Raw genomic sequence first — 26,828 nt, forward strand, 5'->3', positions numbered from 1 at the left:
CCACCCAAGTAGATGGTCTTCAAGTTCCTTCCTCTTTCTAGAGTTCTGTGAAGCTGTTTTTATTCATCCTCAAGTGTATGTTGCTACCACATAATTTAGCCACAACAGTGTTTGATATCTGTTGGTGATCTCAGGCATTTCTGACAGAAGTGCTTCTTGACTAATCTTGTATTTGGTTAAAGGGCTTCCTTAGTGTTAGTTTCTACTATGTTTAATACTATTTGTTTTGTGATTATTTTAAATCTTATCAAGAATTGACACATTTATCTCTTGAAAATGTATACTTATGTCTTTTTTTTCACCTATTAGTAAAATTCTATTAATTAGAATATTATAATTCTCTGAAGAGAATAACAAAGAAACATGAAAGTGGAACTTTTCCCTATTCCCTCTGACTAAAATGCTTTTATGAACTGTTGCCAAGAAGTTCCTGTAGATAAAATTTTGTCTTGTATACTCTTAGGATGGGTGGCCAGCCAACTGCTGGTAAAAATATTTTGACTAGGGAAGATAAATCAAAAGTGGTTAATAAAAAAAGTCTGAGTGTTTCTAAAAGTACCATATTTAGTTAATGGTTATTCTTTGTGGTTGCACTCAACTTTTGAAGACATGGTCTTGCCAGGTGTTGCTGCTGTTTTGTTTCCCTTGAATGACAGTATGGAAAGTCAGAGGTGAGAAATGGTCACGTGAGTCCCTTGGTCAACATAAAGCCTGTTACATCCAGCCTTAGGCTGTTCTGTACTTTGTTTTGCTTTGAAGGCCGATATGACACGCCTTTCACTTGCATGTTTTCACATTTTGCACATTTATCATGATACATGTATTTTGCATGGTACAGTTACATTGATCTATAAAGAATTGGTATCACATACTGAATCAGAATACATGAATGGAAGTCTAGAGAGAGACCTGTGTATTTCTCAATGTTTCTGTGTGACTGACCACTGTGAGGGTACGAAGACGACTATGCTGTTAATATAGTGGCTTTGTTGTGATGTAATTTCAGTCGCAGCTCATGGCAGCTGTTAGTCGAAGGTGAATTGGAAGCCAGCTGGTTTAGGTATCACAGAGTACTGTGAACCTGGGACTCAGTTATGGCAACATGAGACTATCCCAACTGATTCTCAGATGTTTTCATCTGACACTTTCCCAGCTCCATCTCTGGCCTACCTATTCCGTTTGAAAAACTCCACTTTCTTCAAGGGATGAATTGTAAGTCTTGATAGAACAGACTTTGGGGGGTACCTGGGTGGCTTAGTGGGTTAAAGCCTCTGCCTTCGGCTCAGGTCATGATTCCAGGGTCCTGGGATCAAGCCCCGCATTGGGCTGTCTGCTTAACAGGGAGACTGCTTCCCCCCACCCTTTCTGCCTCCTGTTCTGCCTGCTTGTGATCTCGCTCTGTCAAATAAATAAATACAATCTTTAAAAAAAAAACAAAAAACGGACTTTGGACTTCTTGATGAGTTTACTGTCTTTCAGTTATTTTATAACCTTCAGATTATTAATGTTGATGTCTTGCTCAAACTTCTTTTATTTCTTTCACAGATATCAAAAGAGCAGAGTAAATATACTATATTAAACAGTTGATAAGAAAGTGACATTTAGGACCATGGAATTTCTTAGACCACTACTAGACAAAGCTCTCTAAATCTTCATTGCCAGTTAAATGCAGGATAATGTGAATCCGGTGCTCTCCATGGTGAGCTTTTTTGTTCATGATTGAAAAATTCCTGGATCCATCCCCAGTAGTAGACTCTCTCCACCTCTGTTACTGTGACTGTGCCACGAGGTGGCTGCTGCCTCTCTCCTTTCTTAGGTACATGAATTTCCCTACCCCAAAAGTACTTTATCCCTTAGACATTCCATCTAAAACATTGAAAACAGAAATAAAGATGCCAGTGAGGGAAAGTTAGAAACCATTTCAAATCCCAGGCCCTTCCTAATTCCCACTGACAATGCTTGCGTGTGTTTTGTAATAGTTTACCATTGGTATATTGGTAGAAAATTGGTAGTGAGAGATCCAGCTGTTCTCAGAACAGTAGTAGTGACTCAGAAAGAAGAGAGAATCATTAGGCTAGAAAGTGAGCAGATTGCCTTTTCAGTGTCTTTTTTACTCCATCAAAGTGGCAGCTTGCTTCATCTTCATCAAACATTAAATTAAATGTCTAATTTATCATAGTACCTCTGATGTTCAAATTTATATATGTTGCTGTATTCCTTAAAAGTTGTGAGGGTATGTACTTCCATTTGGACAGGTGGTACTTTTGACACAACCGCAATAATCCTTCCAGGCTGATTGGACATCAAAATTTTATATTCACACTATTACCTTAATTGTAGAGAGATTCTGGGGTGGCTGTGGAAAGTCATCTAACATGTGTTCTTTTTTGCACTGCCAAGGTTCTAAATATTTATCAATCATTACTTATTTATACTCTGTAATGCCATACTTTATTGGTGAATGTTCCACTTCTCAGAGGGCATTAGGTAGGTTCTCTGCAGTATCTAAGAGAAATATGAGCATGTCCCTGTCAACCTGTCAGTGAACTTCAAATCACAGTTTATGATCTTCAGATTAATAAAAGCAAGTCTCCTCCTACTCCCGAAATGAAAATGACAGGAACATGCATCTAGGGCACAATATTTTAAACTCAAAATACTTAATTTTTGAGACTTGGTTCTATCACATTCATTTAGATTCTGAATTTGTGATCAGTTTGATAGCCTGAAGTTACCTTTACCTTCTGAATAAATGAAATATTAAGCCAAAAAAAAAAAAAGTAAAATTTTAAGAGATTTAGATGTAGCTCATCTTTGTAGTTCATCTTTAAGGTATTCTGTCACACTGTTTTAGAATCACTAAATGCTGCTTTGGATCCATTCATTAAATCAGGGCACAGGTACCTGTATTTTTAATGGCAGCAATAAAAAAATTGTTTTATAATACAGAATAATCCAGTCTTTTCATTTTCCTGCCCATTTAATCTGAACGGGTAATGTTTCAGTATATTGAGACACAATCAAGAATTTGATAACAGCTTTCTAGATTATTGTGGGAATCATAGCTCTGATTTATAGGGTCTCATTAAATTAGTGGGACGTCTGGGTGACTCAGTTGGTTGAGCCACTGCCTTCATGAAACCAGGGTTCTGGGATCGAGTCCCACATCGGGCTCCTTGGTTGGCAGGGAGCCTGCTTCTCTCTCTGCCTCTGCCTGCCATTCTGCCTCCTTGTATGCTCTCTCTCTCTTTCTGACAAATAAATAAAATCTTTAAAAAATAATAAATAAATAAATAAATAAATAAATAAAAGTACACTTTAGTTATACACTAAGATCTGTAACCGAGAATTTAGAAATACCAGAGTGATCACATCGTGACATGGGGTAGGTTATCTCCTACTAATGGAATGTAGCTTCCTTGAGCTTGGTTGTTTTTCCTAAATTGTTCCCTTAAGGAAGTTAAAACCCTCACCTAAAAAGAAACAAGTTACCTAACCAGGAAGAGAGAAAATGAAATCTGATTCTTTTTGACATTTTTAGTGCCAACTACTGAACAAAAGACTTCTTTAAGGAAGTTCTTTGTTCAGGGGTTCTTTGCCTTTGAATAGGAGCCAACCAATATATTAAACATTTTTCAGCAAGTGCAGAAGGGTAGTGCTAGTTTCTGTTTTCAGCCCCTCACATAGTGAAACCAGTTCCGTCAGCAGGCATTGTATGAAATGCCCCAGCACACATACTCCGTATCCGAGAAAATACAGACATAGCAGACAGGATCCTTGTCTCAATACACTTAACTCTAAATAGGTGAAGGGAGCATTTTAAGAACAGATACAAGTGGGCGAGAATGAGCACTGTGTGCGGTTAAGACTCTAACTAGATTAGTTGGACTAGAGGGATGAGTCATCAGAAAAGCAATTCCAGAGCACATTGAGGAATGCCTTCTTAAGGGTGAGGCACAGACAAAGTCTGTGTGTGGAAGGAGGAGATGGTGGGGTGAAGCAGAGGCAGGGAGCTTGGCTTACACTTTAAGAGCTGGAGGGGTTGTGCTCTGGAAGCAGCAGGAAGCACAGGGCTGGAGCTCTGGGGGGCTGAGTTGAAGGCCGGAAAATAGCTCCCCCACAGCGGGGCTGTGTTGAGAAGGAGCTGCTGTTAGCAAGGACGCCCACAGTTTGCAGACAAGCAGACACAGAGGGGCCCCTTCCAAATTTCTACCTAACTTTGGCCTCTGGTTTTTCTAGTGGTTCGCATGAACATTTCTGCCCCATTGTTCTCTTACAGTTCTTTATTCTTCAAGGTCCAGCTCAATTCCTTTTGTCCCTAAGGAGCACCTTGTGATCAGGGAAGAGCTATGAGCCTGTGAGCCTCAGTGAGTTGAGGGAGAGCCCTAGAGAAATGTAAGGGAGAAGGAACATACAGAGGTCTTTAAAACCCATGTTAGAGCCCTACTATGTTACCCTGCCGTGGAACCTTTCCTCAAATCCTTTAAATTTAATTTAAATCAAATCCTTTAAATTTAAATTAAATTTATATATATATATATATATATATATATGTCTATACATATAAATAAAATTATAGGTTGAACAAAAGTATGTTTTTCAATTAATTTGAATTACATAATTTGATTTAAATGCTAAAACTTACCAGTACCTCCAAACAAACAAATGTTTGGAAGAAATTAGCAAGTTGGGGAATTCACTGTAAATTTGAACAATTGAATGTATTATTTATCTGATGAATAACATTTGCTTAGTTGAGTATGTCACCTGATTGAATTTCCTTCTGGAAATCTGAGAGTGGGAGTGAGGGTGAGGGAGACAGACAGACACACTGAAACCAGTTGGGAAGACATTTGCAAAGGGAAACTTCCACTGTGAAATTTGTTTTTGTTTAGGTTTTCAAACAGAAAACACTTCTTTACCTTTCCTATGACTGACACATGTTATTTTAATTTTATACATGAAATAGGAGAATATGTAAATACAAGCTAAGCATAATAGATACCTAATCTGAAAAAAAAAAAAAATAGATACCTATTCTGAATCAGTCCCATTGGGTGTTTTTAAAAAATCCTGAATAAAGCATATTTAGTCATAAAAATGGGTAGGGTTAAAGCCAACAGAAATGGTAAGATATGAATTATAACACAGCACTGTGAATTTTAATGATGGGCTTTATTTAAAAATCTGTAAAATAGACATAATTGCCTAGGTGCTTTCTGGATATCATGTTTGGAATACTGAACCATGTTATTGTGGTTCTTGGTTTAAAATTGCCCTTCAAATAATGAAATGCATTTTTTTCAAAGATTTTATTTATTTATTTGAGAGAGAGAGAATGAGTGAGAGAGAGAGGAGGACAGGGTAAAGGGAACGAGGGAAGCAGGCCTCTCACTGAACAGGGAGCCCCTGATGCAGGACTCAGTCCCACGACCCTGGGATCATGACCTAAACCAAAGGTAGACACCCAACCGACAGAGCCACCCGGGTGCCCTGCACTTTTTTTTTTTTAAAGTAAAATTTTGAAATGGATTATTAGACATAAATAGTATCTCAAGTAAGGTATAGTTCTGCAAAAGTTGATCTAAACTAGTGAATGCTATAAGAATCTAGTTTAATTAACATGTATATTTTGGCAGTGCAAAGCACAGACATTGCAAATGCACAGCAATGTAGAGATTTGTGGAACAGTTGGCATGGACAATGTTCCTAGGCAGCTCTGTTAAGTATAGCTGTTTTCATCCTGTTCTAGAATGACTAACAGATGTATGTTACTCATGGTGACTAACTGTTCTTAAATTTCTGAATTAGAATGAGTGACCAGTCCGCTAGGTTGGTGTCTGGGGAGGACAAATAGTGGTAGAAATGAGGCTTCCCCTAAAATCACACCACTTAGCTTTGAAGTTACTGCAGTCCTGAGCCCGTCCTCAGTGTTTGGATTCTAAGAATGAGGACTAATATATAAACCAGAGTGCTGGTTTGTTAATGCATAGCTATCAAAATGTCCGTGTTGGCCAGACAGGGTTCTCTCTCTCCCTTCTGGCCATAGGGGTAGCTGTAGGAGTTGTGAACGTAGAGTCCTGTCAAAGGTGAAGAGAGAGTTTCAAGAGAGAATTCATTTCAGCACTGTCTCTGTCCCTTTCAGAGAAGATCTCATCTTTTTTTACTTCCCTAGACAGAGCCAGAAGCGAGGTTTTCCTTTCCTGGGATTCATACTGACTCTTCTCCAATTCTGATGGTAATCATGCATGCTGGATCATATCACTTTCTGATTTTGGGCTGGATGTTAAGATCTTTTCCCTGATTTTGTTATAAAGTCCTTTAGAAAAGCACATTTACTGATTCTTAGTTTATTTCCACCCGTATATAATCTTACTATTTTATAATCTTACTATTTTTTCTAAATTTCTTCTCCTGGGAGCAGTTCTTCATTCCCTCTGGATTTTGAGGAGCAGCTCCCTGTTGCGTCCAAGTGTGCCCTATGAGAATGGCGATACATGAGGACTGCCTTGTAGTCCTCTTAAACTGACCACCTGGATAATGAAAGACAAGGTTTCCTAGGATTGTGTTTATCATTGTGTCTCCAGGGACTTGGCACCTTAAAGAAGGAAGAATCGTCTTTTCTTACAGGCTCTGTGTGGTATGTTCTTGAAGTCGTCTTAAGTGAAGTTGCTTCGTTCCCCTTAGTTGCTTTCTAGCTCTTCACTGGATCTTTCAGATGTTTTACTGTTCTCCCAAGTTGACACCATCTAGTTTTTACCCTCTTCAGCTCCTCCTTATCCATGGTGTCGAGCTCCAGGTCACATTCCCACCTTCGCAGGGGCAGACACCTGACTCAAACTGTTAACTCAGCTTTCACCATCATGTGAGGCAATCCCTCTCTTCCCTGCCGTCACGGTTCCTTCATCTTCTCATCTCCAGAGTTTTTCTCCTTCTTTTTTCCACCTCCTTCCTCCCAAGGTTAGACCATTAGGATTCTCTTCTACCTCTTTGTCTTTGTGGTAATTCATCTTCCCTGATGACTCTCCTACTGTGGTATGTTTACTGTTGGGTTTGTCACACTGTTTTTATTCCTTTCTTTCCTTCTAGACTGTGAGCTGCTTTAGCATCTTGATGGTTCTGAAACCTGACACTACCTTCCATGTAATTGTTACTTCAGTGGGAACACAGTATACTGCCATTCTCTCCCTCAGTTTGTTTCATTCTTTCTCTGAACAAACCCTGTTGAACACCTACTGTGTTTCAAGCATTTTTATTGGTGCTGAAAATACAGTGGAGATACAGATGAAGATAGTCCCTGCTCTCACTGAGCCTAGACTATATGGTTGAGGGATATAGAACACTGAATTGGAAATTACAGTATGGTTCACTGATGCACCATCTGTAATCAACAAAATTCTAGGAACTTCGTGATGGTTGGTATTTTTTCTTGTGCTTTCTTCAGAAAGCTGTTTGGAGATGTTAGGTGTGAAAATATGTTTGTCTTCTTGGAAATAAAATACAGCATTAAACATGCAGAATCTAAACTGAATAAATGAGACTGAACGACAACTATCAGGTCTCTAACTTAAACTTGCTGAAGACAGGGACAGAAAGAAAGGATTCTTAGTACATTTATTAATCTCCTGTGCTTTATTTTTGATGCCTAAAATTTTCCCTTGTACACTAAAGAACGATTATGAAATTGGAAATCATTAGATCCATCATTGCTTAAATCAGCATTATTATTTTTTTTTTTAAGATTTTATTTATTCGACATAGAGACAGTGAGAGAGCACAAGTGAGGGAGTGTGGCAGAGAGAGAAGAAGAATCAGACTTCCCTGCTTTGGGGCTCCATCCTGGACTCTGGGATCCTGATCTGCATCAAAGGCAGATGCTTAACCAACTGAGCCACCCAGGCCCCCCTAAATCAGCATTATTAAAAGTAACTTTAAGTATGTATAAAATCAGTATTTTTGATGATACTCTTACTCAAAATTGTCAACTTTTTCTTTTTTACTTGTACTTTCAGTAAGACATCTTACAGATAAATATCTGCCCCAAACTTCACACTTTTTTTTTTTTTAAAGATTTTTTATTTATTTACTTGACAGAGAGAGATCACAAGCAGGCAGAGAGGCAGGCAGAGAGAGAGAAGGAAGCAGGCTCCCGGCTGAGCAGAGAGCCCGACGCGGGGCTTGATCCCAGGACCCTGCGATCACGACCCGAGCCGAAGGCAGCGGCCCAACCCACTGAGCCACCCAGGCGCCCCAACTTCACACCTTTTAAACCAATTGTTATATCCCAGATGGGGAGTTGATCTCTCCAACCAAAGCACCAATAGGCACTATATACACACCTAGTCATTTTCTACATGAGTGTTCGTGAGGCGAGCATGAAAAATATAATTAAAACTCACACCTGGCCTGGAGCGGGCTGGGTTCTTTTTCTGGAAAATCATTTATTCCTTCATTTAGAAATTAAGTTTTCCAAGAAATTGGTACCCAACTTACAGCCAAAACACAATTTCATGCTTAATTTTGTTGGCAGGAATCTTTATTGAAAAGAGCTTAAATTTTTCTTTTTCATTTTCTTAAAAGTACTTAATTAATGTTTTTCTTTTAATAAACTGACATCACTGGAAAAGCTGGGAAGAGCCCAGTTTTACTTGTAAAGGATGGAGCAATGCCTTTTTCTAGCTACATTTGCTCATTAATAATATGGATTGTTATATTGTGGAAGTTCTCAAAGTACGTTTCTCAAAGTGTTACTAGGTGACCCTCAAAAACCATAGGGGTCAACAAATGGGTGGTTCATTTACTATAAGATTTCTCAAAGTTTTTTAAATGCTCTATACTGCTGCTTCTTAAACTTGAAGATGTGTACAATGGAGATCTTATTCACGTGAAGATTCTGATTCAGTAGGTCTTGGGTGAGGCCTGAAATTCTGCCTTTTCTTATGAGCTCTAAGGTGCTGCCAGTGTAACTGGTCCACAGACCAGTTATTTTCCGTTAGAAAATAAGGTTTGGGGGATCTTCAAGAGGAAATAGGCTCTGTAGTATTTTCCAGATGTACTAATCCCAGGAACCTTGTTTTTGATGTACTGAAAGTCATTTATGGACTATACTTTGAATTTTAAATTTTAAATGGAATTTTTCAAATTACAAGTGAATGTATAATTTAAATAGAAGCCTAATGCAGAACTTCTAAGAAATTTAATACATAAGTAGGTTATTATCAGCTAGACAGCTTAGTAGAAATCCCAGGACACTGAAAAATCATTTAGCTATTCCATGTAAAAAGAAAAATCAATATAATGAACTAAAAAGACAAGCATTGCATAAGATAGCGGGTTGTTACTATAGTTGTATACTTTTTATTTTTAATAGACCTTATAAATATTGTTAAATGCCCAAGTCCTTAATTAAACAATTTTACATGATTTTTATTGCCTCTAGTAATTCACTTATAAATTACCATATTTCAAAATCCCCATATGTGCTGTGTTAGTGATTTCATTAGTTTTTAATCTTTGTTAACACTAGCATTTGATATGAAAAACTAATGATAAAAACAAATCTTTTATTTAAACAGCTTGAGATTTGATACAGCTTAGATATTCTTAATTGTGAGTGATATGAAACAATAGTCTAGGGAGGTTTTTGAGAAATCTATTGAATCTAAAGCAAAATTTTAAATGTAAAAGCTTAATAAAATTAATTAATACATTATAGATGGGCTTCCCCCCCACCCCCGGGTCCTTCTGGTACACCTGGAATAGCATCCACATTTATTCATGCCTTTTGAAACCCCTCTTTGAGCACCTGCCTCCTGTGTTTGAGCTCTTAGTGCCCTGTTCATCTCAAGCTGCATTTTAATTGTTGCTTTTTTATTTGTCTTCCCTTTTAGACTGTAAATTGGATTGGAGGCCAGGGTCTTATTCATCATTAAACTCTCAATAACATCTAGTTTATAGTGTAATACATAAGTGGAAGATCAATAATGATTTAAAGAAATAATATCTTTATAATTCAGCATGAAAAATTTAATTTTTTAATCTTCTTACTTTATTTATTTATTTATTTATTTATTTATTTAGGAGGGGTGCAGTGTAGTAGGAGAAGGAGTGAGAGAATCTTAAGCAGCCTCCACCCCCGGGCTAAGTAAAACTTCCTTCAATGTTATTTCTACATTCTTCACCTTTCCTGTTTAGTGAATTTGTCCCTTCTGGGCATCAGTAGCTGACTGAGGCCCTGCTTTGTCTGGATCAACTCCTCCTTTGCCTGTGGCAAATGTTTCAGCATGTCCAGGACAAGGGCAGACCACCTTACTGCATTAGCTCTACCCTTCATCATCTTATCTTGACTCTCACGTAAGAACCTAGGATCTATTACTTGAGTAGCCTGAGTGTGCAGCCTGCCCTCCATCCTACCTCAGCCTGCTCCAAAGCAATCCCTCTTCTGTTTGGTGCTGTGGTTCCCTCTGGTATTTTGCCATAGGTTCATACTCATTATTTTTCTGACTTTTTAGATCACTGGTGGTATTTTTAAAATTTCTGAGCTACTTTTCTTATCTTAAAAAAGAAAAATAACTTTTCTGTCATTTCATGGTGTTTCAAGTTGGAGAAGAGAGGAAATATGTGCTCATCATGCCTTTTGATCCAGTAATCACCCCTCAGCTTTAAATACATTCTTAGCCTTTTGATAATCCCCGTCCTATCTTTTTATCAGCCCTTAACATTCGATGCTTCTCCTCCTTTTTCCTCATCTGTGTAACAGATCCCAAATCCTACAAGGTGAGCCTGTAGCATTTTCCAAAAAGCGATTTCCATTTTTCCTTCTTTGCTGTCCATAACAAATAAGATACCTCTTGGTTTTACTTACAGTTTTTCAGTGTTTGCGTGTTACAGGAACCGTGTCCATACTCTGCACACTCCAGGGAGCATCGTTCGTATAGAACACAGTGGGAACTGCTGCCTGGAGGTGTGAGCACTGTTGACCCTGATGTTATATATTAACTATGTGTTTTATTTTCAGAAATTATTAGTGAATGATATATTCTTTAGTGTAAGCCTCTTTTTTTCTTGAAGTAAATACCTTCACGACATTTATGAGTTATAAAATTTAGTGTAGTTTTTAGCGTAGTTTTATAACCAGAAGTATATCGGTTCTCTCTAAAAAGGATGGTCTTTAGTATTTAAGCTGTTAAACACTATTGCATTCTATTTATAAATACTCTAAATTTTTCTATTTACAGATCACATATAATAAGAATTTATCATGTAAGTTTGTTCTGCCAAATTATTTTTCCTTTTTCATGAAAAAGCTATGGAAAGGCCCATAAAATGCTTATACAGCTAAAAAACATCCGTTAATAATTGCCCATACTAGTCCGCACTCCAGAAGCTCTTAATGTCCCCTGTAAAATCACTACCCGCACCTACTTTGCAGAAGTAACCACTCCTTTGACTTTGAGAGTCATTTCCTACAAAGGCATCCTTTTTTTCCCCCAATTACCATATAATGTATTATTTGCCCCAGGGGTACAGGTTTGTGAATCATCAGGCTTACACATTTCCACAGCACTCACCATAGCACATACCCTCCCCAATGTCCATAACCCAGCTACCCTATCCCTATCCCCTACCCCCCAGTAAGCCTCGGTTTGTTTTGTGAGATTAAGGGTCTCTTATGGTTTGTCCCCCTCCTGATCCCATCTTGTGTCAATTTTTCCTTCCCTACCCGCCAAAACCCCCCACCTTGCCTCTCAAATTCCTCATATCAGGAAGATCATATGATAATTGTCTTTCTCTGATTGACTTATTTTGCTCATCATAATACCCTCTAGTTCCATCCACCTTGTTGCAAATGACAAGATTTCATTTCTTTTGATGGCTGCTTAGTATTCCGTTGTGTATAAATACCACCTCTTCTTTATCCATTCATGTGTTGATGGACATCTAGGTTCTTTCCATAGTTTGGCTATTGTGGACATTGCTGCTATAAACATTCGGTTGCACGTGCCCCCTTTGGATCACTACATTCCTATCTTTAGGGTAAATGTAGAGTAGTGCTGTTGCTAGGTCATAGGGTAGCTCTATTTTCAACATTTTGAGGAACCTCCATACTGTTCTCCAGAGTGGCTGCACCAGCTTGCATTCCCACCAACAGTGTAGGAGGGTTTCCCTTTCTCCACATCCTCGCCAACATCTGTCGTTTCCTGACTTGTTAATTTTAGCCATTCTGACTGGTGTGAGGTGATATCTCATTGTGGTTTTGATTTTTATTTCCCTGATGCTGAGTGATATGGAGCACTTTTACATGTATCTGTTGGCCTTGTGGATGTCTTCTTTGCAGAAAAAATCTGTTCATGTCTTCTGCCCATTTCTTGATTAGATTATTTGTTCTTTGGGTGCTGAGTTAGATAAGTTCTTTATAGATTTTGGATACTAACCCTTTATCTCATTTGTCATTTGTGAATATCTTTTCCCATTCTGTCTGTTGTCTTTTGGTTTTGTTGACTGTTCCCTTTGCTGTGCAAAAGCTTTTGATCTTGATGAAGTCCCAATAGTTCATTTTTGCCCTTGCTTCCATTGCCTTTGGTGATGTTCCTAGGAAGAAGTTGCTGTGGCTGTGGTCAAAGAGTTTGCTGCCCTACAAATTCATCCTTAATAAACAGATTTATCATGGGGCGCCTGGGTGCCTCAGTGGGTTAAGTCCCTGCCTTCAGCTCAGGTCATCGTTTCAGCGTCCTGGCTCTCTGCTCAGCAGGGAGTCTGCTTGCCCCTCTTTCTCTTCTTGCCTCTCTGCCTACTTGTGATCTCTCTCCGTCAAATAAATAAGTAAGATCTTTTTAAAAAAATAAACAGATTTATCTTGCCTACTTCTTTAAACTTTACTTAAATGGAATTCTACTGTTTGTATTCTTTTGTGGCTTCTTTTATTCAACAGTATGCTCATGAGAGTCATTCTTGTTGTATCCTGCTGTTGTTCACTTGTTGTAGATGAAACACAGTGCATGACTATACCACATTGTATTTACCCATTTCACTATTGTCATTTGGGTGTTTGCAATTCAGAACTTCCACAGAGTGTGGCCATGACCTTCCTTATATGGCTGTCCTGTGTTTGTGTGAAGAATATCTCTGTATATCAGGAATGGAATTACTGGGCTATGGAGTATATGTATCAGCAGCTCGACTCTGTAGATCCTAAAATGTATTCCCAAGTGTTGGCTCCTTTCCCCGCCAATCAGCAGCCTGCTGCATCTTCACCAGAGTTTGGTATTGATTAATGTTTTCTCATTCTGGGGGTTGTTTATTGATATCTCATTGTAGTATGAATTTGCATTTTTCAATAGTTACTAATGAGGTTGAGCACCTCATTTTTGGCCACCTAGATTTCCTCTCCTCTGAAAGGTCTGTTTACACCTTTTGCCTTTTTAAAAATATCGGGTTATCTTGCACTGATCTTTTGATTGTAAAATCTATAAGCCAAACACTTAACTGCTGTATATAGTTTATTTTCTGGAATTACTGTGCTGTTTGGCATATAACTCCCTTCTAAACAAATTCTTGCCAAGAAGTTTCAATTTTTTGGATGAACTGTCTGATTAGAAGTTTAGTATGTAACTATCTGTAAGCTTCCTAAAGAGTTGCAGATTTTAGAAATGCTTCTTACTTCTAGGATATTTTAAAACCCTAACTGTGAAAAGTTCATCTAGTACTCCTTTTAGAATTCTAGAATAGATTCCATATGGTCCTGAAGGTGTTTAACTTCTGAGGCATATTCCTGATTTCCCAGTACCTCATTCTTCTGTAGTTGCACTTTCATTGTAAGTAAAGCAAAGAAACTTGTCTTTACTACATAGGACACTCAGTGATTTTTTTCTGTTTTTACTGTTACAGTGTTTTGTTCACCAAATGCTTATTCAAAAATCTTTATTACCTCTATTTTAGTTTGAATAAAATTTAAATAATCATGCTTATTTTCTGTTCTATTATTTTTCTTAACTTGTTCTTAGGCTTCATAATTTTGTCCTGTCAGTTTTGAAATGGTTGTCATCATCCATCATAGCATTTTCTGAGTGTTCAAAATGAAGTCATGAGATAGGTTATAGTCCAAAATACTAATGCAAGAGAGGAGAGAAAAATATATAGACACCAGTTTATATCACTGGATAAGATGAAGCAAAGTATACTTATTTATACTTTTGCCAAAAATTATCAGTAAGGAGAGTAGAAATGAGTAAATAGAGGACAGTACAGTATGTAGTTGATCTTCTATCCCATAAAGATTTAGCTCAGAGATAATTTTGTGAATTAGTATCATCTGTGGTAAAAGTGATTATAGATATTGAGTCATAGGTTTTGCCCATATATATTACATGCATAGCTGTATGTTACATCCATACCCTACATTTATTACATTCAGTACTCACTCTTGAATGTATCTAACCTGCAACCTTGGGCAGGAAAATTCCCATTAGTCAGTGATAGTTCACTATAAGATTGAGATACACACATGTACACAAATACTAATAGTTGCACATAAAAGCTTCTTTGTCTTCAATAAAGATTATAGTGAAAGTACATATTCTGCCTTCCAAAAAGTGTTTTTACAAGGTGTTAAAGAATGCGGTTCACATGAGAGACTATGGACTCTGAAAAACAGTCTGAGGGGTTTGAAGTGGCGGGGGGGGTGGGAGGTGGGGGGTACCAGGTGGTGGGTATTATAGAGGGCACGGCTTGCATGGAGCACTGGGTGTGGTGCAAAAATAATGAATAATGTTTTTCTGAAAATAAATAAATTGGAAAAAAAAAATGAATGCGGTTCAACAAAATGATAAAAATAGACCTGGGCGAGGGGAAATTTAGTAAGTAAAGCCTGGGATAAAATAAGAAGACACTTGTGAGAGTTGGTCACAAACTCATCTCAGCTTCGTACAACCAGAGAAACAGCATGAAGATTTCCAGTGTCCATCATGCCTTCAGGAAAAGTACAGCTTCCTGCCCTCTAGGTTCCTTTTAACAGATAGCTGTGATATGATAGACAACATTCTGAAAACTGAGGGATACTCACATCAATTCGGAATGTAGAAGTTGTCTTATCTTATCTTAGTGTCTGCCTCAGACACTTGAATGAATGTTTGCTTCAAAAGGAAAGAATTTGCTGAGCTTCCTCTCATGGCTCAACCTTTTATTTTGATTAAAAATAATATAACCATTAGCCAAATTTGATTAAAAGTATAAAGACAGTAATAAAGGCAAATACAAGTTTTGTTACAAAACCATTAGGTTTTAATCTAACTCTTAGGATCATAGCCTAAAATGTCTAACCTCGTTTGTCAGTGGCAGTCAGTCCTTCAGAGGTTTATAGACATCTCCTTGTCTGTACAGTCCTCTTCTTGAGATCAGACTTACTCTTCTTGTTCCATTAACTGCCCTTCCTATGTGCCCCCCCCCAACACTGTTAAGGTCTGAGCTCCTAAGGAGCAGGAGTTATAATTCATTTTGTCCCTATTCCTATGACTGGTAGGAATGACTGAATACCTTCACCATCCTACACATCCTCTTCTGAATGGATACATTTGTGTCTGTTTCTACAGATGTGCCATCTGTAACTGTATCTGAACATGTCCCAAGGAGCCTGAAGGAGATGTGTACACTCATATGTCCCTCTCTTCCTGTCATCTTAAATGCTGATGTCAATACAGTATAAAATCACCTTGTCTTTGGAGCACCTTTGTCTCATGCATGGTTCACTCTTTCTGCTCTCAAACCTGAAGTACCTAAATCTTTTCCCCGGTATGCTGCTAAGCTAACTTCAGTATAAGACCCCAGATTTATTCCTCTTGTTTTTAATCACATAGAGGCAGCCCATTACTGCTAGAGAGCAATGTTTTCTATATTTTTATTTTATTATATGAATTAATTCAGTATTCATAGTCACTGAAGAATTTGAGTATGCCTGTGTATCATTTACACTATAGCTAAACTTTTTGGTTAGGATTGAGTCAAGATCAAAGTTCTCTGGCATTACATTAGAAACCTTTATAGGATAGTATGTTACCTTCAGCCATTAAAAGACTGTGAGAGTCAGCAGTTGCCCTGTGCCAGCCCCAGTTCTCTGCTGATTATAATATCATTGGGGGACTTCTAATATACATGCCTCACTGGAGTCTAGACACACTACATTTCCATGGTTACGCTGCCAGAGACAGAAATTAGAACAGCTTAACATGACTTTTCTTTGGTGTACCCCTTTCTGGTTCTCACAGATCATCTCTTGGATAAAATCCTTATAAGAATCTCACCTAAGATCCATGTCTAGCTCTCTAGTTTATGATGTAAAGAGATTCTACTTTCTTTTCTTCAAAAACAGCAGTGGCATTTTCCTGCTGCCAGTTTTCTGGCACCTGTGCCATTGCCTGTGGTTCTCCAGAGAGCCCCCAGAATGCTTCAGTTTTCTCAGTCCCTAGAATGTGTTTGTCCAGATCAGGCAAGTTGAAGTCTTGGAAGGAAGCACAAGGCCCTATTTCTCACAGTCCCTTTGCTGTAGAAGCAAAGAACACCAAAAGTTCTTTTGGTGTTATTTTTTTTTTCCTTTGCTAATGGGGAGAGGTAATAATCTCACTCTGTGATTCTAATCATAGCTCGATTCCTGTAACTCCTTAAATTGTTATGAGAACTACAGGGAACTGGATAGAAGACCTTATTACAATTAGAACTTGTCTGTGCTGTGGCATCCCTCCTCTGCCCAGTGTTGGGTTCTGTTATTTGGGCACTGTTGGGGAAACGAGGGGCAGTAAAGTGTCTCTTAGGTACACATAGGTACCGTGGTCATTCTTCAGCCCAGCAGCGTTAGCAAGTGACTGCAATACCTTTCTGTCTTGGAGAAATCGGAGAATAAAAAATATCATCCCTGCCTATGAAAAACCCCTCTCCTACCTGGTACTGGTTTCTTTTACAAATTCCTAAGTGCTTCACAGCCTCTAGCCATCAACTTTGGTCGTGTTAATCCATCGCTTCCATCTTGCTATGCTTAGCCTTGATCTAATCATATTTTGCTGCCTCAACTAGGTGATGAAGCACTACAATGTTCAGTGACCCTGTCTTATGCCTGAACCCTCTCTCCCCTGCACATGTGGGCAGAGTGGTATTTGGAAAATGCCCTTCTGATATTGGTCCTGGACAGTCAGAATCATCAGGGTAAATCTGTTGAAATAAGTGTGGTGTACTTATAGTGATATAATTAGAATAATATAATTATATGTTTCAGTAAGGTTCTTCCTGTTTATGTAAATAATTAATAATTACTTCCCCAGTGATGCTTCTGTTTTCTCCTTTTCTCAGACTTTCTTTGTTCACTGAATTTGTTTCTCTTTTCCTTACACATTGGTATTTCGTGGTATTATACTCTTGACATTTAAAAATTTTGATTCTTGGCATTATTTGTTTCACTGTTGCATAGTAACATTTTTGTTCTTTGAAACCATCTGCTTATTTTAAGGTGTGTAGTTTTTCAGTGGCATAGACTACTTTCATATCTTTACTTGCCTTAAATGTTAGTCTAAGATCTTTATGTGTGGCATTTTTTTCTTTATAGACTTCATATCTTGTTTCTGTTGAGTACCCGGTAAATACAGAAATGGGCTATTTTATTCAATTGATGATACTGTAAGTATATTTTATATCTCAGGCCTACCATATATACTAAAAAATAAAGATTCCCATAAAATCCTTCCATTCTGCTGTAGAAAGAATTAGTAAATCCTTTTTTAAGGATGAAAGTGGGGCTCAACAATGGCAACTTGTCCAAGGGCACTTGGGTTTTGATCCTAGACCCAGTTATCCCAAGACTGAATGAAGTTCCTCCTCTACTCATACTTAAGGAGATCCTTCTCCTTGAAGGTAAGGCTCTACCTAAGCTTGGGCACCATAGAAATGAAAGACAGAATTCACCTGATAGAGTAGGCATATGGACTCTTCATGAAGCTGGCATTAGGGAAGATGCACAAACTCATCACATTCACTGCCCATTTATGCCTATTAATATGGCAAGAATAAAGCCACTACTCTTAGAAGCCTGGAACCCAAACCCACATTCACTAATGTGTAAGTCAGAAGACTGAGGATGAGAGATGGAGAGAGGTCAGGTGGTATGCGTATATCTTCCCTTCTCTTACAGATGATGATTTTAGAAAAAAGCAAACTGATACTGAAATTTGAGGGAATGGGGGAAAAATCCCCAGATCATACTATGGACTTGAACATTGTGGAAGTTGATAAAAAAATAGAAATAAAACAATAGAGTAACTTTTATGAGATAACTATGAAGAATGTTGAGAATAGTATTTATGGTCTGACATATTCATATATGAGTTTACAGAGTAACACATTGAACAAATAAGATCTCATGAGTATCACACACTTGGTGAGATTTGCCTGATGACTCCAATGAGACATGGAAAAGATGGTCAGCCCTTCATTTATGTATTAATTTATTCAACAAACATGTATTAAATACCTATTACATATGCCAGGCAATAGACTAGACTCGTGGTATGATAGGCTGTGCTCTCAAGGAAACAAACTGCTGTGCAAACAAGTTATTAAAATTTTCACAGCATTTTAGGTGGGAATCTTTCTCCAGTCTTCTGCATTCATAAAAAATCCTTAGCAGGTCAGTGATCTGGCAAGCACATCACTCTTGGTGTGTTGAGGCACTCCATCGCTTTAGAACTCATCCTTTCATAATCTGTGGGTCTGAAAAATAGACCCTCCTTAAATACCATCTCCATTGCCATTGTCAGTTTTGGGTAATCAGATTCCTTTTTTTTTTTTTTTAAGAGTTTATTTATTTATTTATTTATTTATTTGACAGCGATCACAAGTAGGCAGAGAGGCAGGCAGAGAGAGGGAGAAGCAGGCTCCCTGCTGAGCAGAGAGCCCACCACTCTGGGGGCTCCATCCCAGGACCCTGAGATTCATGACCTGAGCTGAAGGAAGAGGTATAACCCTCTGAGCCACCCAGGCATCCCTGGTAATCAGATTCTTCTAAGGAAACCACATTAGCTATAATAGTCCACCAAAGATATCCTTGTTCTAGTTATTAATGACTTCCGTTTCTTTTAAATACAGGAGACTTTTATTTTCTAGCCAAGTTTAAAACCTTTTTTTTTTTTAATTGCATAATCCTCTTCTGTAACTGGTAAAGCATTTGTGTATTTGTAGACGTCTTCTAGTATTGGAACTTTACAAACTGGCCCCTGTAGCAATCTAGAGGATTTATTATTATTTGTTTTATGATATAATCATATTTACTCATTGGTTATCTGATTAGAAAAATCAGTGATTAGCAAGCTTCTAACAGTTTTATTGTCCTTAGTACATTTTTAACTAAGAGCCCTCTTACCCAACACTTTAGTCATTTTTTTTTTTTGCTATGATGTTGTATATACATTTTCTTAGTATGTATTATTACTGCTACTACTACTTTTATTATTTTAGTATTCAGTCATACTATCTATACTTTTGGCCCTAAATGTTGCTTTTAAAAATCAAATAGCTGTAAGGAGTTGTGATCTTTGTACATAGAAGTCCATAGTATATCCTAGGAACCATCTGCAAATCCTCAGTCCCTGCCTGTTCTTCCACAGGAGAGCATGAACAAGTGTTAACTCTTTGTCTGCTCGTTTGCAGGAGGAATGCCCGCTCCTGAGCAGGCCTCACTGGTGGAGGAAGGGCAACCACAGACCCGCCAGGAAGCTGCCTCCACTGGCCCAGGCATGGAACCCGAGACCACAGCCACCACTATTCTAGCTTCCGTGAAGGAGCAGGTATAGCCTCTTACTGGAATTTGCAATCAATTATTTCTTCAATGCCTTTAAAAATTAATCTTTGGATGTGTTTTAAACTTGTCTAACGTCCTTGATGCCTTCACGTTTTTTAATTATAAGGTGTTTACATCCCTGAGTACATTGGGATGACTGGCACGTAGAGCCGCTCCAGGTGCCAGTCAGAATCGGAACATGCAGGATACTTGTGCGTCTGCAAGTAAGGACAATATCGATGGTGCTTGGTGTCTCTGTCTCTCCCACATTGCAGAGTGTGTGCATGCACGCCAAGCCTTGTGAAGCATATTTTACACTGCTGACTTTTCTGTGAGGACTCTGGCAACTTGAGGCCTGTAATATCTTTAGATATGTTGAACTGTTTAACATTTTAATATAGGTATTATATAGGCTGTCTTTGTGATTTTTGGATAAAGGCTATATTTGTTGTGTTTGTCTGAATCAAAGTATATTCATTTTGTGAGCTAGTGTTCTAAAACTTGTCAAACTGTGCCAGTTTGCTTCAATGTCATGTTTATGTTGACTTTTTATTTTAAGGTACTTAATGCTATTTATCCTTCAAATGCAAGTAGCTTTCTAAATTATTGCGCTTAGAGAAATTGGGATTCCTGAATTTAATTTCTTCAGATTTAGAAGCTTAATAAGGTGAATGTAAATTTAAAGCTCCAGGGATAGTAGTTGTTTTTTTTTTCCTCTACCCCCTCCCTCAAAAACAAAACAAAACAAATGTATTTGCCTCCTCTGAGGGTTTTTCTGTTGGAAATAATTTAATATTACAGTTTTTTAAGCCCTATGATTAAACCTCTTCTCAAGAGTTATAAACTTAGGTGTATATTTGATGGAATGTTCTTTCAAAAATCAGTATCAGCAATTCAGATGACTAATGATGACAGAGTAAAGGAATATTTAATACCTCATTATTTTATTCTTTGCTATAACTTACAACTAGTTATGTCAAGTGAAAGAATACTCCAGAATATTTGACATTAGAACTGTGTTTTCAAGAAAAGTTATTTCATAGCTTATTCGAGTAGCAAGATATTAAATTACTTTCCATTCCCCCACTGAAATTTGAAGTTTTCAAAACATTCCACAAACTAAGAATTTGAGAAGACATAAAAAAATTGTAGTCAGTACTGTTTCCATTTTCCACTAAACTATAGATTATCAAGCTTCTCTCACCTTTATGGAGGAAAAAAGGACTCTTTTCTTATTGCACTTCATAGCTGTTGAGATTTGACCCAAGGAGCTGTAAAATGAGAAGACTCTGATTTATTTTGAGCTGTGAGTGTATTCCCCATTTTGGTGAAACATAATGGTAAATTTATCAAAATGCCCAGAACTGACTTAAAGCTAGAAACTGTGTTCAGTAAATATAGCTACAGGAACTTTGCATTTGTACCTTGAGACTGGATGATACCCTGCATGTTGAAGAAAATTGGAAACCTATCATGATTTTGGCACTGGAATTCCTTGGCAGCCTCAGATGACGTCAGCATTCTATCTTTTGGTGATAAATAGTGTTCTGAATGAATTTATTTTGTGGGAGATAGCTTGAAGCGTCCCTGTTTCTGAAGATAGCCAAAAGAATACAAGTATTTGCTCTTTATGAGAAGAATTACCATATATATATCTCAGATTATTTAGTTAGTGGGAGGCTATGCTCTTCTGTTCCTGTTCTAAGAATATGAATCCACTAATATATGTTTGCAATTTTTATGCTTAATTTCTTTTAAAGTTGTTTATCAGTGCTCAGTGCTCAGCATTTCATTCAACCCAAGACCATATCCATCTCTTGTTCCAGGATATTCATCTGATTTTAAATAGCCAACTCAAGCTTCCAGGCAAGATCCTCTGATTTCTTTATAGTTGGGGTAGAAACTTCTTACGACTTTTCTCAAATGTCAGTCCCTATGATCTGCCCAGTGAGACAGAGTACAGAACAGTTAGTCATTAAAAAGCTAGTTATTATGCACCTTATATATTTGATTTGAAAATAGTCAGAATGCGACATTCTTAATTCTCTTAGGCCCAAATGAAATAGTTAATATCCTTGGTAATATTTTATATCAAAAGAATAATATTCTTGGATAGGATGTATTACTTTTTTTTTTTTTTTTTTTTAATCTCACTACAATGCAATGTTCACAGCCATGGAGTGAAAACATGAGCTGCTCTGAGATTAAAAAGAAAGACCTTGAGTGGCAGCCATGTGTCAGGAAGAATGTTTCATTGGGTACAGAAGGAAGAGACCCTTTCAGAGCAATTGAGTAGATAGCCTGGGTTCCTGTCCTGCACCCGCTGCTTTCTGTGTCATCTTGGGAAGATTTCTTAACTTCTCTGCCCCAGTTTTTCCTCTAAAAATTGGTGACAATGATAGTTATTGAGAACATTAAATTAACCATTGTAAAATCCTTACAGTGGTGTTCAGCACTTATTAAGTGCTCACAGTATGGGCTAATATTACTATTTAAATTGGCATTTCTACCTAAGAAGAAAAGGCACCTCTTAGGAGGAACTGGTGGTTCTATTTTTAAGTATGTGTATATGCATATAGATGCATATACATAGATACATATACATATAAATGCATATACACACACATACACCCAGTGAGCCTTCTTTGGACAGTGATATGAAGGTAAAACACCTTTGTGTATATTGAGCTATATTTATGCTATGACAGTATTTTATTTCTTTATGGCATTAAACTTTGAAAACTTCACCATGCTGAGCTCACAAATTAGAAAAGCCTTATATATGTATTATAAGAAATAGAGCGTGTAAAAATAAATTTTACCAACATGCCGATTTTGTGCAACTCAAACATAACGTTAGGGCACTTGGTTAAAAAATTGGAAGGTATTTTATTTTATTTTATTTTAAAGATTTTACTGATTTATTTGACAGAGGGAGAGAGGGAACACAAACAGGGGGAGTGGGAGTGGGAGAGGGAGAAGCAGGCTTCCCGCCAAGCAGGGACCCTGATGCAGGCTCTATCTCAAGACCCTGGTATCATGACCTGAGCCAAAGGCAGATACTGAAAGATTGAGCCAGCCAAGAACCCCGGAGAGTATTATCTTTTAACACACACCTGAATTTTGAGATAGGAATTCTGGGTTCTTCTTGAGTAAAAGTACATCCAAGCCACTAAAAATACCTCACGTGTACTCCCCCTGGGCCATTCACAGTAAGCAGTAGAGAAGGGAATAGCAAGCAACCAAAGCAGTCTTGTTAACAAAGCATTAGTCTGTTAATATCTGAAATTTGATTTTGGGTGTAAAACCACAATTAAATCTTCCTCTGCTGGGCCATACTTTCCCTAGGATCCCAAAGACAAAAGCTGCAAAATGTTGAGATTCACATTCTCTCCCTTTTGTAATGTGATAACATTTTACATTGATGTCAGTCACTTAGATGCATACCTGTGCAGTCATAGAAAACATCCTTGCTTTTTGGCAGAAAGAAAGAAGTAGCCTGCTTCTGTTCAAGTGCTGTCTCTTTTGGGACACCATTTGCACCCCAGCTGAAGTCAGATCCCTCTCCTCTTTAGCAGTTTACAGCACTGCTTTGACTCTTACTGTATGCTCCCTTGCCTTATATAATCAGCTCCCTAACAACAGAGCCATGTTTTATACATTGTTTCACACACATTTTACAGGCTCCCCCCCATTGCCTTTAATGATACTAGATTTGCAAGAAATGATTGCTTAGAAAGGGAGTGGGTGAATAATACTGGCTCTCAGATTACTTTGTCAGCAATTAACTATTTTGTGAAGATAATGGGACCTGTAGCCACATTCATAGAGCATTACTGAACATGAGAATCTCACAGACAGCACTGAGAAATGTGGCTATTCAGTGGTTTATTTTTATCCTTTACACAATTTGAATTGAATGTATTCATATTGATGTAGGAATTAAATCTGATCTCTGCATGGAGCAAACTAAAATTTTATTTCTATTAGTGGTCAAAAAGTGACATAGGTGTTATGAATTTCTCTTCCCATCTGTCCAACTTAACTGAAAATTAAGTGAGTGGAAAAGAGGATGTGGTTTATCTTGGTAATGTCACAAAATATCAACCAGCATCATGTATACCAAGTGATAGAGCTAACCCCTGAAGAAATCATGCTTTAAGAGAAGTGAAAGTCATCCTATGAGAATAAAAAAATAATGTGATCCTTGAACTCAAATCCAGAATTACATGAAGTGCCAGTTAAACGGAAACCACGAGTTGACTGTAATCAGGATCAGCATTGGACAGTTTCTCCTGTTCAGCTCAACTGCTTAATAAGGATCCAGGAGTCCATGATGAATACAGATACTGGAAATAAAGAATTTTTTTGTATCCTGGTAGTTTTCAAGTATCTGGCAAATTTAAGAATGGCCTGTGCCTAGCTTATTATCTTACACCTAGTACAATAAAGAAATATGCCAGATGTGGTACTCTCAAAAGGGCCCCGCCTCCTCCTGTGAAAACCTTAGGTTTAAATGATTGATTTCTCCTTGAAGTGGTTGGTAAGTATTTGGATATAGAAGAATTAGAATTTGATAACACACTGGCTCCTCATCCAGAGCTTTGCTTTGCCACCACCCCCTGCCACATAGATGTGTTAGTGTCCTGCCTTCCAAGGCACAAAGGAAACAGTGAGCCAAGGGCCATTACTATCAGTTGGAACAGTATATTGTAGTTTTTATAACTGATAGGATGTGATCTGGATTATAGAAACTCTTTAAAAGACCATATGGCCAATCCTAGGGTTAACAAGCATATTTCTTGGCTCCATATAGGATACAAGTTGATTTGCATTCTATAGAATCACACATAATTTTTATTACACTTTTATTTTCTGTTGTTAAATTGCTTGCATAATTGAGATCTTTATTTGAACTTGGCCATACTCAGGCCCTTTAACTTCCATTCTGCTCTTCCCTCACAAACTGCACTCTTTTATTTTTGGCTTCCGATTTAAGACGTTTGGAAACCACATTTAAGGCTGAGGCCAATCCAGATAGCATGAAATCATAAGCACAGAATAGATTTGGTGAAACATGCTCATTTTACGTGTAGTCTATTACTCTGGTGAAGTCCTAAATTATGTACTGTATATACTTCTTTTGTTATCTTTGATGAGTGAAAATTGCAATGTACTTTAATTGTGAGGCTCTTAGAGAGAAGCCTCAAAACAGTATTTTCTGACTTCAGTGAAAATTTCAATTCTACCTTCAGTGTGGCCATATTAACTTAAGTGAAACCTTAATATCAAAGAGTGAAATGAGAGTCATTAAAGATCCTTAATTTTTGAAGATAGAGTAAGGAACTTTGAAGCCAACTGTGCCCTATTGATATTACTTCATTTTTACATGGATATGTTAGCTTCAGTAATTACACACCCTTCCTGTATGGCAGAATGCCCAGAACTGAACAAATTCCAGTACAATTATTTACTTTATTCCTCCGAAACTGAAACAACTCAACTGTTGTGCACCTGCCTTAGCAGCTTCCTTTTATTTGGCCCCCAAGTTTATTTACAATGAAATCATTCTCTGACACACCTCAACCACATGCAGAAGATGGAATTTTAATTTTAACTGTAAACAAACATAGTTTTTTGCTTAGCTAAAAGCAGTGTAAGTACAATGCCTAAAACTTCGCATTTTTCCTATTGGTAACTTAGTCATTTTCCCCACTGGTAACTGACTTATCCTGGCAATTGTAATTATGTATGATGAAGTCTTCCGTGCCTGAACTGCATCATCAAACACAAGGTAAGATCTTTTCTTAGTGATTTCTGTGGGATCATCAAATTTTACGCTTTACCTCCTTAATATTATGGAGATGTGGTTCAGCATGAGGTCAAGTGGCAGAGCTCTTGTGACACTGTTCGGTCTGGATTCAAAAATTTTGCGCCCTCCTAGTTGGTTTTCCGATCAGCCCTCTTCAGTTGTGTGTACTGTGGTCAGAACGTAATGTTTCTCTTCTGTGTGTTCATAGTGTAGGGTATCCTCCATTTCAGGTATCTCTGTGGTTAAGGAATACAACAGAGTATGGCCTTCAGGTTTGTTTAGTATGTGAGTGTATGCAAAAAAACTTGTCCTCAGCAACATAAAAAAATGAGACTGCCAGGTTAGCAACAAGTATATACGTTTTGTGATAGCCCTATAAATGATCAGCTGGACCTGTTAGCAAAGTTGTCCCCTTTTAGAGGTCCCAGAGGTACATCCTGAATGGCTGCGTATTTGTTCTATTTGATCCAGTTGGAGACATCTTTTTATGTTTATTCAGACTCTAGGTTTCGTTTATTTGTTTTGTTTTGTTTTGTTTTGGTGTGTTTTGTTTTGTTTTGAAGAGCTCTTCAATTCCAGAAATTTGAACAGACTCTGGCTTTTCACGCATAGCTAGATCACATGTGCAGACATGAAATACATAGTAGGTGCCCCCAAATATTTATTGGGCTAATGAAGTGAGAATGTAAAAATGTTTACAATTCTGCTGTAGTTAGCTTTAGTGCTTGCTTTTATCTAAATAAAAAATATCGATTGAAAGCCTACTGTGATCATAGCACTCTATCCAGGAAAAGGAGGAGAGAGATGGTAAGGACGCTTACAAAGATGATCTCTTATGTACAGTTTCCTCCCTCAGAAGAATGCAGAGGGACAATCCATATTTTATACTTTTATGTGAAGTAATTGGCACAGTGTGAATATTCATTAATGGAACCACAAAATCCAAGAATGTGTACTTTTGCCCCATTTTTTATTTAAGCAGGCTATAGATATGTGGGTATAGATATGTATTGTATCCTATCAGTTTTATATAAATTTGCTAACTTAGGCATTTTTAACTTCAATTTTTGCTGTTGAATTAGCATTACCTTTTGTTTACATTTGAAAGTAATAGAGTTTTTGTTCTTTATTAACACTTTAAGCCTCACTTGGCATGTTTAAAATGATAATTTCCTTTTCAGTTGAATAACCATTCCTGTTCAG

The 26,828-nt window shown here is 37.6% G+C and overlaps 1 protein-coding gene across 9 annotated transcripts in view; it reads left to right on the forward strand.

Annotated features, from left to right (window-relative positions):
- Positions 1 to 26,828, forward strand: part of PKP4 (plakophilin 4) — a 248,166-nt gene that overhangs the window by 58,165 nt on the left and 163,173 nt on the right. For 8 of the 9 annotated variants that reach the window (XM_044242115.1, XM_044242116.1, XM_044242111.1 and 5 more), the window contains exon 2: positions 19,684 to 19,820. In XM_044242115.1, the coding sequence (XP_044098050.1) occupies positions 19,689 to 19,820 (132 nt within the window). In that variant the 5' untranslated portion in view covers positions 19,684 to 19,688. Of the gene's footprint in view, positions 1 to 19,683; positions 19,821 to 19,965; positions 20,038 to 26,828 lie in introns of those variants that run through there. The other variant, XM_044242118.1, reaches the window with a different exon arrangement.

The sequence above is a fragment of the Neovison vison genome, chromosome 3 (assembly GCF_020171115.1).
Source record: "Neovison vison isolate M4711 chromosome 3, ASM_NN_V1, whole genome shotgun sequence".
Lineage (NCBI taxonomy): Eukaryota > Metazoa > Chordata > Mammalia > Carnivora > Mustelidae > Neogale > Neogale vison.